The sequence below is a fragment of the Calonectris borealis genome, chromosome 1 (assembly GCF_964195595.1).
Source record: "Calonectris borealis chromosome 1, bCalBor7.hap1.2, whole genome shotgun sequence".
NCBI classification, from domain to species: Eukaryota; Metazoa; Chordata; class Aves; order Procellariiformes; family Procellariidae; genus Calonectris; species Calonectris borealis.
Window position 1 is genome coordinate 34,051,669 of NC_134312.1, and position 17,508 is coordinate 34,069,176.

A 17,508-nucleotide genomic window follows, 5' to 3' on the forward strand; every position below is an offset into this window, starting at 1 on the left:
GTTAAAGGAGAGCTGCTAGAGGACAGAGATGTGAACACAATAGGAGGTCAGGATATCAAGAAGAGTATGAACAACTGGGCTGAGGTGCGTGACACTCACTCAAATGAGGAAGAATTAGTATGGTTTAGCTTTAATAAGAAAGTGGTCATTAGAAATTCTGGTAAGATCAGCTCAAGGGGCTGTACCAGACTTGTAGAGGTATAGGAGAAAAAAAAATCCAGACTGAATAAACAGTGTACCTAAAGAGTTCAGAGAAGAAAGACAAAAATGTGATAGGGTACTCTTGCAGAAGCAAGTATAGAGGCTATTACAATGCTAAAAACTAGTAGATATGTTTGTTTTAAGAAAGGAGAGCACTGTACGAGATTGAGAGATTCAGAAGAGGAAAAGAGGGATGAAAGTAGACGTAAAGAAGGTCTGGAAATTGGATAGAATGAAATTGTATGGGCAAGTGAAAAGGGTAAAGGGCTACAGGAAACAAGAGGTGAAAAACTCCTGTGTTTATGATAATGAAAAAGAACAAAGAGAAAAAGGTAAGAGGAGAAGACAGAGAAGGAAAAATAGTCCAGGAAAAATATGTTCCTGAAGAAAACATGACAAAAGTTTCACCTATCACCAATAGTGAGAGTAAGCAGAGCTTCTTTTCAAGTGCCAAGATATACCAGTATGCTTTGAAAAAGGCATTCTCTGCAAAATAAAGTGTAACACATCATATGATTAAAGTACTTAGGTCTAAGAAAAACACACAGTACAAGATTCTACACGGACTCATAATTTGATCTCCTAATGAAATTAGGGAAGCATATAATGTATGGCAGGGGACATACTTCTACTTCAAATATTTCACATGAAAAAAGCTTTCTTAGACATGAAAAGGAGAATCATGTACGAGTCAGTAACCTTTTTTTAGCATTTGAAAGGAATTGTAATGGTCTGTAATCTTTCTCAGCATCTCTTAAAAAATACTGTTATTAGTAAGTTATTGTTGCATTCTTTTTTTTTTCCTTTGGACTTCATATTCAGCGTATAACATTTGAAAACAGGGTCCCTAAAAATGAACATAAGGAACTGAGATTTTTCTTTATGTATGAATGATGAAAAAAATATTAAGACTGTAGGGGCTTATTTTGTAATATTGCGGTGAGGCATTATAACTCAGCATTTGACAAATTTTAGTTTAATAAACTGCTTGGTAGTCAATCAGTCTTTCTGATGTTACCTTAATAGTAAAAATGACCACTGTAGCAACCATATTGCTCTTAAACATGTTAAATATTATCTGTTGGTTCAAAGCCCTTTTGAAATCCCATCTGGCGTGTTAGGTGTTGTTCTTTCTGGGAGTCAAGCACTGAAAAAAATATTTCTACGTCTTTCCACCATCATTCACCCACTCCTATTTAGATAATTAATCACTGCAAATAAATAGCCTTTGAAAAAGCAGGAACCATTAAAACCAAGTATAAACTACAAAAAGCAGGATGGGGAGAGTGTTGTGTTGTAGTAAGACTTTTGGGGATAGGACAATGAAATCTATCTTGCTCTGACAAATTTGTAATATTACATTTGTGAAATGGCAAGAACATTACCATGAGAAACAATCATAGCTCAAATACTCTAGGGAGTGTTTAGTTCTCTGTGATGCAGTGACAACATTTGGTGTACATATCTGACGAGGAAATTAATGGTAATTACATCAGAAGTATGGCTGTAAGTTCTATTCTCTTTTGTGATATGATTTTTTTTATGTTACCACTTACAGGTTTAATCACTTTGTGGCCTTGTTGTGGTATAATGGAGCAAAAGTCCACAGAAAGAGAATAATAATATTCTTCACCTTTGTGGATCAAGGACTTAAGCGTAGAGAGTAAATGATTTGTTCATAATGTCACAGGAGGTCTCTCATAGAATTTGAAACTGATTTTAAGGCTCCTGGCACTTGCCCAGTGCATATCGTACCATTGGATGAGGTGATCCCAGCTGAGCAGTTCCGTCGCGTTGGAGTCTAAGTCGTTTTCAGAGTTTCCTATGTTGACATTAAATGACTGGCAGACAAGAACATGTGGCAGCCTTGTACTACCTCACAAAACAGAGGAGCAATGAGATTGCATGGTTTGTTATCTCAATTTTACTGAGAGGAGGGGTGATTATTTACTTATTACTAACCATGTATTTTTGTGTACTTTTGGGCTTAAGCAAGAGCCGTCTTTGACTCAAAGGATGGCTTTTCCTCTGATACATGGGGTTTCCTCTAGTCCAGGCAATTTCTTTCATCCTCAACTGGTCCTGCAGTCACCTTCTCAGAAAAGCAAATCTCTTTTTCTCATGAGCCCACATGTCCCAAATCCCCAATTCTATTCCATGTTTGTGTTTTTCACAAGCTAAACAAACACATATGATGAGATCACTATTATCATGTCATATGATCTTTGACCTGATGCTGTGTATAGTCAGTGGAAAGAGACAGGCAACCATCAAGATTTAATGACACTTTTGTTACTGATCAAGAAATAACTGGCAGCAACTAATGGATCTCACACAGCCTGAGGTACTTATGACACTACAAAATTTATAAATAGACTTGTTTCTCAAAACATTGCTCAAATGCCACTAACAAGCGTCTCTTGCCTTGAGGTCTAGACTAATTCCGTGAGATTTTCCCTGCTGTGGCATTTCTTTTGAAGTGTTAGGATGTAACAGTTTCTAGAAAATGGTATGGTTTAGGCAGTTATCCTTCCAATCCATCACTCCTTCCCTGCACAGATGTGCAGCACTACTGTTCATTGAGCTTCAAGGTCAGCAGGTTGATGGAACTAATTCAAATGAAATTAAAACCAAAAAAAGTAAATTTTCTTTTTTTTAGAGATGGGTCAGTTCCCCACTCTTGTTGACTTGTGCATGGCTGCTCAGCTTGCTGTGGCACCTGAGAGCAAACTGGGTAGAGATATTAAAACAGGGAAACAGGGCTGAAACAGGGAAACATCAAAAGCTGCTTAACCAGCGTGTAGAATCACATGTGGTGTATGCAAAACCACAGCCACATTTTGATCAGGTACCACAGACGTGATGTGGACTCCTTCAGACCTCCACCTCAATGATTCTGACTGTAAGAGCCCAAACCAGTTTTTCATCAGTTTGTGGGAAGCAACTTTGTAATTTTGTAGGAATAATATCTGTTCATACTGAACTACAGAAGAGTAGTTTGGCTGCACGGTACTAAATCTGCCCTCCCCACAGACAGTGGAATAATTGGATATAAGAAGAAATACAGTTTAGTACTCTATTTTGGTTTTGTTATCATGTCAACAGGTATTTACTGACTGACTAAAATATGCTTTCTGATAATATTCATACCACAGGTCAGTTGCTCCGTCTGAAAATGTTTCGAGAGGACCACGGGTCTTGGATGACGATGTTCTTCAGTACCATCCTCTTCCTCTTCATTTTTTCTCACATTTATAATCTGTTCCTCATTATGGCAGGGAATATGAGGTAGGTTACAGCATTTCTTTTTGTCTCTTTTGTTCTAGAATATATTCTACTGGAAGATTTTCATATTATGCTGCTTTATAGTAAACAAGAGCTTACCAAAATGTAAACATACTAGTATTCACTATCTTTTTTTGTTCCTCTGCTTTCTGAATTTAGGTAGAATAGTAATTTAATTGGTTAATTAGCCAAGAGGACTAAAGTATCGGTTTTAAAAAGTGGGGTCCTAAACTAATGATAGCGACTATTACAACAGGATACTAATGAACATTATATCTATTTTTTTTTAATTTAAAATTATAGCTCAATAAATTTGATTTGAAGTTATGGCTGAGTAGTTTAAAGGTATAAGCATTACTATTGTGCATACTCAGTAAATTCAGAATTAAAAGAAATTGAAACATCCAAACTTGAGGAAGCTCACACTCAAAACACAAACATTAAATGTGTAGTATAGTGTTATTTTGTTTTATATTGTGTATACTATACAATATAGTATAATAATATTTGCTGATCCAGTTTGTTGAAAAAGATCTTTAAAATCTACTTTTTTTCCCATAAGGTGCTCTGACAGGGCAAAGTTATGGTTGGCTGAGGGATGAACAGCTATCTTTTTATTATGTTTGCATTTATTTTAAATGGAGCGTTTTATATTAATTTTCTAGCTTAAGAAGATTTGCTTTCTCCTATTATCTCAATATTAACACCACTTTCACGTGTTGATTTTCCTGAGAAAACCTATATTATTAGTCATCTAATACATACAAAATGAGTTTATTGGACAAAAATACACAGTCATGTTGTTTATGAAAGGCAAGATAGCATCTGAAGAGTTTCTAGCGAGGAATAAGAAATCAAATGTATATATGAGTTGAAGAACAGTGCAAATAATTGAATGACTTGTTCTTAGCAGAATATCAGAGCCATACCAGCAAAGTCTGATGAAGACTTATTTAATTGGCCCTGGTGTGGTGTATTACAGATCTTAAGTGTGTCAACAAAAATACGCAGCGTATAAAGTCCTGTTAACAATGTGACATAAACCAAAAGGTGAGTGGGAGGCAGACTGGGTGTCAGTGAATGAAAGTAAGGACAGACCAGCTGGGCTAATCATGAGATTGTGACATGAAGACTAAATTATTGATTTGAGCAAGGCAGGTAAAGCAGCAGAATCACCGAGTGTTTTAGGAAACGATCACAGTAATGATGTGGTAGATATGAATAGGTGCCCAATAAGAGGCAGAATAATCATCCCTGAAATGGGGAGGGTGGGAGCATTGCAGGTTTCTGGCTTCCCTATTTACATAGTCATGCTATTATGGGTATTATGTTAAGATTTAAATTTGGTATTTCTAATGCTCCATAAACTATAACTAGCTGTTAGACAAAGCATTAATGATTTTGAAAGCTTCACTCATGTCTGGAAATCAGAGTTCATTTGTCCTTGTCAACATTCCTGCTCCCCATATCTGTTACGAGCTTCCATTAGCTGCACTAAAGAGATTGCGTGGCAATTGGCGTCCACGTTCATGGAAATAGGCACAGCCTAGTACTAAAACAGTGTCAGTCAATCTGGTGTCAGTCAATCTGCCCTCTTGCTTTCTGCGGGGTGAAGCCTCTCCTTTCCTGGAGCTTATGCCCCAGCCTTGGATTTGTTGCGATCATTTTGGGAAGCTGACCATGCTGAGCTCAAGGAATCACACTGCTTTTTCGAAATGGACTGAAGGCTTGTTACAGCTGTTTTGCATGTCCATCCCAGCAAAAAGGCAGCAAACAGTTTCAGTCTCAAACTGCATAACGTTAACCATCGGTCAGAGCCCTTGGATCAGTCCTCTCAAAGTCGAGGTAGAACAATGTGTAGTACTTTCGAAAAGAGGGTTTCTACAACGAACATGATCAAAGCCAACTAATTCATGCTGCCATAATAAAATGTTTCAAAGAGTGGATTATTTTTTTCCTGAGTAAATGTAGTCCTTACGAAAGCTATTTGCTTCATGGTTTGTACTTCTGTGCAAAAGAACACCTCTGTCTGTGGATTTTGCCACAGTGCCTTACTGCAATGGGTGACACCAGAGGGACTGGCTTCCAGGATAAAGGTCAGAGTCTGCCTGCATAGAGATTACAGTCTTTGTAGAGACAAGCTGACCTTCGTGCCTATAGACTCTATGAAACACGAGCATCCAGAATACATATCTTTCCAATACAGGGGCTACGAAAGCCTCGCAGTTACTGTCTACAAGACTGAGTGAAAAACATTCTTTTTTTTGCGTGTGTTTGGTCCTTGCCCTGTCTCTGATTCAGCTTGCCCTGTGTGCTGGCAGGAGAGTGATTCTGACAAGTTTCTTTATGATGTCAGATGTTTGGTCTCATCGATGAAAATCCCTTTGTTGCTCACGAATAGGAGAATCCTTGCATGTGCATGCCAGCGGGGATGGTCACCGCAGAAGCGATACCCTGTTGAGGGCTCGAGAAACCTCTGCCATGAGTGCCTTAAAGTTCTGTCATGTTACCATCCCTAAGAAGGTATATTTTACAGTTGCCAAGATTTGGGGTTTTTTTAAAAGTGTTTTTAAAGACACTTCATATGTGTCGTAGTGTGGCAAACCTAAAAAGTGTGAATGTATCCTTAAAAAAGGGTAGTGTAGGGACTGTAGTTTGCTGGGAAGAGCAAAAGCTGAACAAGTTGCTGGTATTTGAATATATATTATAGAGCTGTTTGCTGGGTGAAAGCGTGACTATTTGAACTGAAAATGTTGTGACGGATTGGAATGTATCTTTTTAAATTTTAAGTCCCTCTTTTTTTTCAGTGACATTTCCTTTGAGGGAGTTCACAGTTTATGGCACTGACCCGCTGTACATTAGGTCGTTGCTCTTGTAGTCAGAGCTGAACATCTGGTGAGGAAACGTGTCTGAAAAGCTGTCGGAGGATGGTCTGCAGCTATTATTTCTTACTGCTTCCCATCCCAGAAAACAGTAAGCAGAAGCCGAGCTGGGCACAGGGCCCACGTCAGGCCCGGTTTGTGTAACTGTCTGAAGACCCAGCAGGGTTGAGGCACAGGCTTCAGGAACGAGGTGTTTGGTCTAACTGGTCCTTCTCTGCAAGAAGGATGTGGAATAGAGAGGATAAATGTGAAAATGATCCAGGGGTAGGAAAGGTTCAGCCGTTATTCAGGTTTAGCTTTAGAGACCTGGGGAGCGTAGCAGGACGAATCAGTCAGAACAGACCAGCAGCCATTAGATAGCAGGCCTGGTCAAGGCTGCTGTGAGAATAACGCAGAAAAAGCTGTTCCTGCAGAAGTCGGAGTAACCTTTAATAGTGCTCTATGCTCAAATAAGGAGAGATTTATTTTGGAATAGTTTTAACACCTGGAGAACAGTAAAACCAGTTGTAGAGGATCAGAAAAAATATTATCTATCTTGTGTGATGCCAGGGGCTGAACTGTGCAGTGGGAATGAGGCTGTTGAATTTCCTCTGTAATTCAGAATTCTAAGTTTCTGAAGTAGCAAGAAAGGCACTGCCGATTACATCTGCCGATTACATCTTCTCAATGGGTGTGTGTCTATGTTAGCCGGTGATACGGTACATTGCGAGAGGGACTCTGATACAACGTACTATGGCATACGTTGGCCCGGGGATCTGCTGTTCATGCTACGAGTCCTGCGGTGGTTTTGTGCACACGAGCAGAAGTACAACATCTGTCACGTTGCGGTCCATCACACATGTACACAACGGTTCTCTGCACAGCGAGCACAGGCAGCCTTAGGAAGGGGCTAGCTGCCATCTAAAGTGGTTCTCTGCGTCAAATCTGTCACTGTCACTTTGCCGGCTCCGCACTATTCTTTGCCCTCACATGGCTGAAAAAAATCCCTCCTTCCTTTATCTGTCTTACAACAGCTGTGGGAGCCTGTTTGGAGGTCTTAATTCACACTCAGCGCTATTTCCATCAACACAGGCCTGTATATAGTGAATAGAAGGTTTTTTCTATGATTATGTTTTATATTATATTATATTTTCTATGATTACAGACAACAAGAAGATAGTGGCTGCTCTCTTGTGGTACTCAGCTTCTGCTTTGCTGGTTTCCCTTCTGCAGAAGTGTCTATCAATTCCTGTCACTTCATCGTAACATTTTCTTTGACCGGTGCTCTGAAGAGGGGAAAACAGTTTGCTTGGAAGCTGAACCAGAGCACTGCCAGTGGTCACTAGGTGAGGCTGAGGGGCGTGAACTGGTGGCAGCACACCACGATCGTAAGTGTCAACGAACAGTGGCTGCACGATTTTCAGGTGCCACGCAGTCAAACAGTTAGAGCTACAAATGCACTGCAGGGTGGCTGGATGGCCGGCCGTCTGTTTGTCCGTCTGGGGAGGTCACTGCACAGTCCCTCTGCGAATACTGTGCGCCACTGGCCATGTCTGGGGTCCCCCCAACCAGTCTTGAACAGTATGGTCCTGGTCATACAGTCCTGAGCAGGAGATCGTTCTCCAAGTACCTTAATGATCTTTGAAGACATGAATTGGGTCCTTTAAGTGCTTATAATACCTTGTGCTGGACATTATTAATAACATACAGTTAGTTATTGGACAAGACCAATAACATTGGCCAAGGCCAAGGTTTCTGTTAGAAGCAGTAAAATTTAATAAGCAGGAGTGCTGTTGAACATTTGCAGAAAATTCAAACCTAGTATATGCGAAAGTAGCTCAGAGCCCACCGTGCCAAAGCAAAGCCCTCACAGGATTAAACAAGCAAGTTGTTTTGCAGAGGCAAATTCTAGAAAGCTAGGGTCAGCATCGCCTAGCTTGAGGAGTTCAGGAGTAAGAATGGTAACAAGGACAACGTGAGAATAACATAGAATTTTATGATGATGTTTTACGGTATTGCATGTTTTCTTTTTTTTTTAAAAAAAAGGACAAACCTCATCAGAATCCTCCTCTGTCTGCTGCTTGGACAGTGTTGGGCTATTGAATTCTTAGGGCTTTCCCAGTGATTCCCAATTCACAGCATGCATATCCAGTTAGGTGCCAAGCTCCACGGTACTCTCCCATCTGAAGACCTTCCCTAGATCCTTGTAACAGATACTCTGTGCTACCTTGCCAGAGATCTGATTTCTGCCCTTGTCTTTGGACTTATGACCTTCATTTTTCAAAATACAGTGTGGTGGTGGTATTCAAATCTTGGGTAGATAAGTTAACTGTCTGGCAACTTTTGCATAGTGCCAGTGAGCACACTCAAGTTTTTCTGCCCCCTCGCAGAAGATGCCTGGAAGGCTTGGCTCAAGGCACTCCAGTGGAACATGAGATACCTGTCTTGCACTTCGTCTCTTATATTTGGCCATTTGTGATTGCTATTTTGGAGCTTGAGTTGAAAGACTGAAAAAAGTAGGTCAGGATTTCATTGAAAATTAAGGGTTGTTATATGCTGGTGTGAGCTGTTAGGATTTTGAAAATGATGACTCTAGAATGATCTTGGCTTTCAAAGCACATGCAGGTCTCTCTCAGTCAAAACGCCAAAAACAGTGTAAAGAGAGTAGTTCCCTCCTCAAACTTTTATTACCTCTTGAGTGGTAGAGTGACCAAACCTGTAGATGTTTCCAGCGTCCTCTTCTTGCACATGCCCACAGCCACTGCTGGAGGACTGACCAGCATTGTTGTGATCTATTCCATGTTTCAGTACCATATGTCCCCATTTTCAGTGGCATCCTGCATGCTGCAAGGCATGCTGGTGTGCTGTTCCAGCATGGTTTCACAGGAAAGGAGGCTTTTTTCTGCATATTAAAGGTTCATATAAATGTGCTTAGTATAAATCTGCTGTGCCGGTGTGGATAGAAGGTTTCACAGTTAAAAAGGTGTTGTGTCCAGGGCCCAGAGTTGTGACGCTTCTCAACACTTTTCAGATCAAGGACATGTATTTAATTTATAATGTCCATGTCACCTGCCCAGCAGCCTGGAGCCATCTTATATCAGAGCACTATCCATTTTAATCATGAACATTACCTATATACATGCGGTTCAGGCCTTACGTACTCTAATAAAAGTACTGTCTTGACAGCTATCAAGTAATTCTGGCTCTTGCTTGAAGTCCCATCTCACTCCCAAACCAGTGAACTTTTGCAACAACGATTAACTTTGTGCTATCTCAACAGGTAGGGTGAAGTGCAGGTGTTGTATGTCTTTTATCAAAGTATCGTTGAATACTTTTTTAAAAAGTGAGGGACTTGTGTGTTTATTTGTTAACTGAAGTGTCGTGGTTTAACCCCAGCCAGCAACTAAGCCCCACGCAGCCGCTCACTCACTCCCTCCCGGTGGGATGGGGGAGAGAATTGGAAAGGTAAAAGTGAGAAAACTCCTGGGTTGAGATAAAGACAGTTTAATAGGGAAAGCAAAAGCCGCACACGCAAGCAAAGCAAAACGAGGAATTCATTCAGTACTTCCCATCGGCAGGCAGGTGTTCAGCCATCTCCAGGAAAGCAGGGCTCCATCACGCATAACGTTTTTTTGGGAAGACAAACGCCATCACTCTGAATGTCCCCCCCTCCTTCTTCTTCCCCCAGCTTATATTTTGAGCATGACGTCATATGGTATGGAATACCCTGTTGGCCAGTTGGGCCAGCTGTCCTGGCTATGCTCCCTGCCATCTTTTTGTGCACCTGGCAGAGCATGGGAAGCTGAAAAGTCCTTGACTAGGTAAGCACTACTTAGCAACAACTAAACCATCAGTGTGTTACCAACATTATTCTCATACTAAATGAGCACTATACCAACTATTAGGAAGAAAATTAACTCCATCCCAGCCGAAACCAGAACAGAAGTCATTCAGATTCTTGAACTTCAGCAGTGATTTTGAGCTGTAATACCTAGCAGCTAAGGAACAGAGCTTATTTATTTAAGGCTGTATTTGAAACATAAATGAAAGGAGGAAACTTTTTTTTTTTTAAATCAAATTGGACAGTCGAGGATTGCAGAGGGATGGAAAAGTATTACTGGTGTTCCTTCCTAGTGCATTGCGGCAAGACCCACACGGTGGCAGCAAAGGGCACATTTTAACGGTAGAAAAGCTAAGTCCAGTGGAAGTACACAGGGATCCTTTCTACCAAACTTTTTCTCTGTATTTTTCTGTGCCACAAGCAAATTCACAGTCCTTAATTTCTCACGTCTTTCTTTAAAGGAATTCTGGGTCTTGAACTGTCCAGGGGCTGTCCCATATTTTTCACGTTCATGTGTGACTTTTGTATGCTTAACATACTGAGGTAATCTAAGTCGGTACCTACATGTATTGAAGTTTTTCCAATAATATGCTTTTAAGTGGAGAATATATTGCCTAAAGGAAATCCATTCTCTCCTTTGGGAGCCTGTGTCAGTAAATAATGCTTTGATATTTAAAAGTACAACACAGTGATGTATTTTTCACATGACATCCAAAAATCAGAGTTGTGACTGTTTGTCTCACAAATGTCAGCTGTCTTGTCTGAGATGAAGTGATTTTCAATTGACCAAAGGATGTTCAGGTGCATCATTATTCAACATTGTAAAGTGTCATTAAAATTGTAGACACAAACCATTTTCTCTTTTGATGCTAATTACCACATTAGTATAGCAATTATACAAGTTGTCGAGATTGTCTTCTTTGAGTGCTGAATGTGTCAGGAGAAGGTTTGGAGTGACTTTATTACCTGTGCTGCTAAAGAGTTTCAGTTATAAAGCACTAGGAGAGAGAACATCTTTTTGGTGTACTTTTGTCTTCTCTTATTGCTTGTTTCTTTCACAGAAAAAGTGTGAAATTACAACACAGTTTACGTTAATAGCAGAAATTCCTTAGGAATAAAAAATATTCCTTTAATTAATTTTAATTAAGGTTCATTTTGAAGAGGACTCTGATTAAGTGATTTAATGAATTGGGACCCAATTACAAACAATCTGCAGTTGACAAATGCATATAAAGAGGGTTTGCATTTCATTTAACAAGCTGAAACGAGGCAACAGCTATACACATTTTTAAAAACCACAATAATAGCTTTCTATTAAATACTTTATCCAAATTAATTACTGTTCCTTTTCCTTTTTCCCCAATTGCAGCTACATGCAGATTATTGTGTCCCTGGAAATGTGTATTTACTGAAGACTTTACACCACATCTTATTCAGGATTCTGTGATTGCTTTTTAATGAGTCAAGGATTAGTCATCATTAGCAAAATTTTTAGAGCAAGTTTGAGCAATAAACAGGAATGTGTTTTCCTAACCACTGTTACTGCAAGGTCCACAGTGGATCTGTATTAGCCCGCCAAACTACCTTCATAGCTGTGTCTACCCAGCCATATGTTTCATGAGCTTTATGTTGATGTATCCTTTGTATATATCTGTTTTAGTTATGTATTTATACTGTAGTCATGCCATAAGGCAAATCCTAAATTGTTGTTGGTTTTTTTTTTTTTGGTTCAGGCTCTCAGCTAGAAAAAAGGGCTTAATATTTGTCCCTACTCAGTTGGCAAAGATAATTGTGTTATGCTGTGAGCTTCAGAAAGTTCAAGCTTTTGTGAACTGGTGGAAGGAGAGGTTTCAAATCCTTAAGTCCTCTATGCCATTCTCAGAGACTAATCCTTTGGGTGCATCATGAGTCTTTCCCAAACAGTATGTGAAAAACAGTACTCCCTTAGAATACATGTAGATTCTAAACAGCATGGGCTGTGACAGGCTTACACAATGTAAATCATAGAATCATAGAATCATAGAATCCTAGAATCATACAGGTTGGAAAAGACCTCTAAGATCATCGTGTCCAACCGTCAACCCAACACCACCATGCCCACTACACCATGTCCCTAAGGGCCTCATCTACACATCTTTTAAATACTTCCAGGGATGGTGACTCAACCACTTCCCTGGGCAGCCTGTTCCAAGGCCTGACCACTCTTTCAGTAAAGAAATTTCTCCTAATGTCCAATCTAAACCTCCCTTGGCGCAACTTGAGGCCATTTCCTCTCGTCCTATCGCTAGTTACTTGGCAGAAGAGACCAACCCCCACCTCGCTACAACCTCCCTTCAGGTAGTTGTAGAGCGCGATGAGGTCTCCCCTCAGCCTCCTCTTCTCCAGGCTAAACAACCCCAGTTCCCTCAGCCGCTCCTCACAAGGTTTGTGCTCCAGGCCCTTCACCAGCTTCGTTGCCCTCCTCTGGACACGCTCCAGCACCTCCATGTCCTTCTTGTAGTGAGGGGCCCAAACCTGAACACAGCATTCGAGGTGCGGCCTCACCAGTGCCGAGTACAGGGGCACGATCACCTCCCTGCTCCTGCTGGCCACACTCTTTCTGATACAGGCCAGGATGCCGTTGGCCTTCTTGGCCACCTGGGCACACTGCCGGCTCATGTTCAGCCGGCTGTCAACCAGCACCCCCAGGTCCTTTTCCTCTGGGCAGCTTCCCAGCCACTCTTCCCCAAGCCTGTAGCGTTGCATATGGGGTTGTTGTGGCCGAAGTGCAGGGCCCGGCACTTGGCCTTGTTGAACCTCATACAGTTGGCCTTGGCCCATCGATCCAGCTTGTCCAGGTCCCTCTGCAGAGCCTTCCTACCCTCGAGCAGATCAACACTCCTGCCCAACTTGGTGTCGTCTGCAAACTTACTGAGGGAGCACTCGATCCCCTCGTCCAGATCGTTGATAAAGATATTGAACAGGACCGGCCCCAGTACTGAGCCCTGGGGAACACCGCTCGTGACCGGCCGCCAACTGGATTTAACTCCGTTCACCACAACTCTCTGGGCTCGGCCGTCCAGCCAGTTTTTTACCCAGCGAAGAGTGTACGTGTCTAAGCCGTGAGCCGCCAGCTTCTCTAGGAGAATGCTGTGGGAGACAGCATGTATATAGAGGGCAGAAAGTTTAATAGAGTTGTAAGAATTAAGGATGTAAAATATTACTCCAAGAATGCAGAAGGCTGCAGTCGTTAAGTAGTCTTCAAGTGAGGCTTTTTTTTGCAGGTTGTCATCCCAGCTTGGATCCTAAGGTACAGGTGTCTAGTGAGACACATCAGCAAAAGAAACCATGTTTTCCAAGTAACTGCGATTGAAGAATATCTTGAGCCAGCATTAGTACTTGAAAATTAAAGTTTACTTAAAAATTTCCAAGCTGGTTCAAGGTGTTTCAACCTTTATAGCTAAATGTACTCTCATTTGTATCACCTGGTGAAAAAGTACGTCTTGTTTCCATGTGCTAAATCTGCCATATTGGTTCTATCTTCTGTAAAGTAGACTTCAGCAAGCTTTTCCTTCTCCTAAGCCAGGAAATGGCAACGCAACGAAAATGCTTAGTTTGGATGCAATTAAAAGATGATGATTCTGAAATCCCAAACCCTTTAAAGAATAAGAAGTTCATTTCCCAAACCACACTCTCTGTGCAGACAGAGGACAAGGTAGAACATCACAGAACAACAGGCATAGAATCGTCGTAGATCCTAGGGTGGATGGATGTGGACAGGATACCAAAGAGTTCCGTTATCCATAAAAACATCTCAGGAGTACCTTGTAGTCAGCAGGATCAAAGGTTGCCAAAAAAACTGTGGCACAGCTGGAGCTCTGTTATCATGAATTATCTGTAATATAAGTTGATTAGTTTGAGAGCAGTGTTAATCACTTTGACAGAATGACTGAAATTAATAGGAGTTTGTGGAGAAAAGCAAACTGCAAGGAAAAAAAAAAACCACGTTATCCAAGCCAAACCATTTTCCTGTAAACTCTTTTAGGTAGCTTAGGAGCAAAGGCCAAACCAGAGAGATTCAAGTGACACAAATCAGCTCTGGAAGGAGTTCTTTGTCAAGACATAGGCAGAGGACCCAGCTTGGGAGTTAGGTATTTGTCATGTGTGCTGCCTGAATTAGTCTCAGGTACTTGTAAGCGTTTAGGTAAGAACTGTAGTTGTAGCACTGTTGTAAAACCCCCTTTCGCTAAGAGCTTTTTTCCCATTGCTAAAATTAATGACTTTGGTTTTAAGAAGGTTGTCACTGATAGAGGGAAGAACTGTAAGTGCTGAACACAGCCAGACTTGTTAAGAACAGCAAATACAAAGGGTGCTGGAGGCTGCAGTGGGAAAAGCTTGTGAGAGACAAAAGCATGTCCAGCACCAAAGGGGTCGTGCTCAAGCCCTGGGTTGGACAGAGGAGCAAGTAGCCCTGTGGCTGTGACACAGCTGTCCTGTGGTGTTGCCATGGTGACACTGATGTGACTTTGGGAATGTCTTAGGGCTATATAGACTGATTTCCTCCTTTCAAATAAGTATCCTTTCCAGTGCTAGGGATAACTGACTAGATAAATTGATCACGGCACGATGCAGTTATACCTTCTGCAAAAGTTAATTTATAGCACTGTTATGTATTTTGTATTTGTTTTTGTTTTGTTTTGTTTTTTTTAAATATGCTTGTTTAAAGTAAAAAAAAATCCACAATTTAAAATATTCAAAATGTCAATTAATATGTTTGTATTAATGTGAACTGTATATAAAACAGGTCATGAAGGAAATGTTACCTTGTTTATTTTTTGGTGGTATAGTAAAGTTGGCCATTTTTTGAGTGTTTTGGTTTATATCACAAATACAGTAACAAGGCAATTAGAAAGGCAAAAGCCCGGCTAGAACTCAACCTGGCCACTGTCGTGAGAGACAACAAAAAATGCTTTTATAAGTATGTTAATGACAAAAGGAGAGCCAAGGAGAATCTCCATCCTCTATTGGATGCGGGGGGGAACGTTGCCACCAAGGACGAGGAAAAGGCTGAGGTACTCAACGCCTTCTTTGCCTCAGTCTTTAGTAGTCAGAGCAGTTATCCTCAGGGTACTCAGCCCCCTGAGCTGGAAGACAGGGACGACGAGCAGGATAAACCCCCCATAATTCAAGAGGATGAAGTAAATGACCTGCTATGCCACCTGGACGTTCACAAGTCTATGGGGACGGATGGGATCCACCCGAGGGTACTGAGGGAGCTGGCGGAGGAGCTTGCCGAGCCACTCTCCATCATCTACCAGCAGTCCTGGTTAACTGGGGAGGTCCCGGACGACTGGAGGCTCACCAATGTGATGCCGATCTATAAGAAGGGCCGGAAGGAGGATCCGGGGAACTACAGACTGGTCAGCCTGACCTCGGTGCCGGGGAAGATCATGGAGCGGTTCGTTTTGAGGGTGCTCACGAGCCATGTCTGGGACAACCAGGGGATCAGGCCCAGCCAGCACGGGTTCATGGAAGGCAGGTCCTGCTTGACCAACCTGATCTCCTTCTATGACCAGGTGACCCGCCTCGTGGATGAGGGAAAGGCAGCGGCTGTGGTCTACCTGGACTTCAGTAAAGCTTTTGACACTGTCTCCCACAGCATTCTCCTAGAGAAGCTGGCGGCTCACAGCCTAGACAGGGGCACTCTTCGCTGGGTGAAAAACTGGCTGGACGGCCGAGCCCAGAGAGTTGTGGTCAACGGAGTTAAATCCAGTTGGCGGCCGGTCACGAGCAGTGTTCCCCAGGGCTCAGTTTTGGGGCCGGCCTTGTTCAATATCTTTATCAACGACCTGGATGAGGGGATCGAGTGCTCCCTCAGTAAGTTTGCAGACGACACCAAGTTGGGCGGGAGTGTTGATCTGCTGGAGGGTAGGAAGGCTCTGCAGAGGGATCTGGACAGGCTGGATCGATGGTCCGAGGCCAATTGTATGAGGTTCAACAAGGTCAAGTGCCGGGTCCTGCACTTCGGCCACAACAACCCCAGGCAACGCTACAGGCTTGGGGAAGAGTGGCTGGAAAGCTGCCCAGAGGAAAAGGACCTGGGGGTGCTGGTTGACAGCCGGCTGAACATGAGCCGGCAGTGTGCTCAGGTGGCCAAGAAGGCCAATGGCATCCTGGCCTGTATCAGAAATAGTGTGGCCAGCAGGAGTAGGGAGGTGATCGTGCCCCTGTACTCGGCACTGGTGAGGCCGCACCTCGAATGCTGTGTTCAGTTTTGGGCCCCTCACTACAAGAAGGACATGGAGGTGCTGGAGCATGTCCAGAGGAGGGCAACGAAGCTGGTGAAGGGCCTGGAGCACAAGCCTTGTGAGGAGCGGCTGAGGGAACTGGGGTTGTTTAGCCTGGAGAAGAGGAGGCTGAGGGGAGACCTCATCGCGCTCTACAACTACCTGAAAGGAGGTTGTAGCGAGGTGGGTGTTGGTCTCTTCTGCCAAGTAACTAGCAATAGGACGAGAGGAAATGGCCTCAAGTTGCGCCAAGGGAGGTTTAGATTGGACATTAGGAGAAATTTCTTTACTGAAAGAGTGGTCAGGCCTTGGAACAGGCTGCCCAGGGAAGTGGTGGAGTCACCATCCCTGGAAGTATTTAAAAGACGTGTAGATGAGGCCCTTAGGGACATGGTTTAGTGGGCATGGTGGTGTTGGGTTGACGGTTGGACTCGATGATCTTAGAGGTCTTTTCCAACCTTAATGATTCTATGATTCTATGATTCTATGATTGATTCTAAGGCAGGTTTTTCCTCTACCCATCCTGTGGGCACTCACTGGTATCTTTTTCCTTTTTGAAGGCACAGGTAATGGCTATGACATTACTTTTTTTATTTCATACCACTCTGGATTGAATTGATGTGTAGATACTGAGAGTGTTTTCCCTTAATCACACTACGACATTGTCACTGTGGCATTGTCCATTAGGATTATGTGAAAATACTGTGCTCCGTCAGCCCTCTTGCCAGTTCAGGAACCATTGCATTGTTACTGCCTACATGTCTTGTTTTCTTTGACTGTGACACACACGAGTTCAGCTTCCTGAAGACTGCAAAATGCTTTGCTCTAATCCAGACTGTTGAGTTCCAAAGTGAAGAATAACCTGGGCTAAAGCTAGTGGGTTACCCAGCTGCGTGATTGTGCTTGCCGCTCATGGCGTGAGGCCATATGTCTATGGGTAATCATAATGTAGGAGGCTGGAAGTCCGAAGACACCTCCTGAGGCCTGTTAGGATATAGGCCTGTCAGGATGATCCAGATAGAATCTAGTGTCTTCTTGTATAGGAAATCAGGTC

General features: G+C 42.5%; 1 protein-coding gene across 1 annotated transcript in view; it reads left to right on the forward strand.

The window, feature by feature from the left end:
- TMEM117 (transmembrane protein 117) overlaps positions 1–17,508 on the forward strand; it is a 237,693-nt gene that overhangs the window by 45,277 nt on the left and 174,908 nt on the right. The window contains exon 4 of the mRNA XM_075148206.1: positions 3,357–3,489. Within this exon, the coding sequence (XP_075004307.1) occupies positions 3,357–3,489 (133 nt within the window). The remainder of the gene's footprint in view (positions 1–3,356; positions 3,490–17,508) is intronic.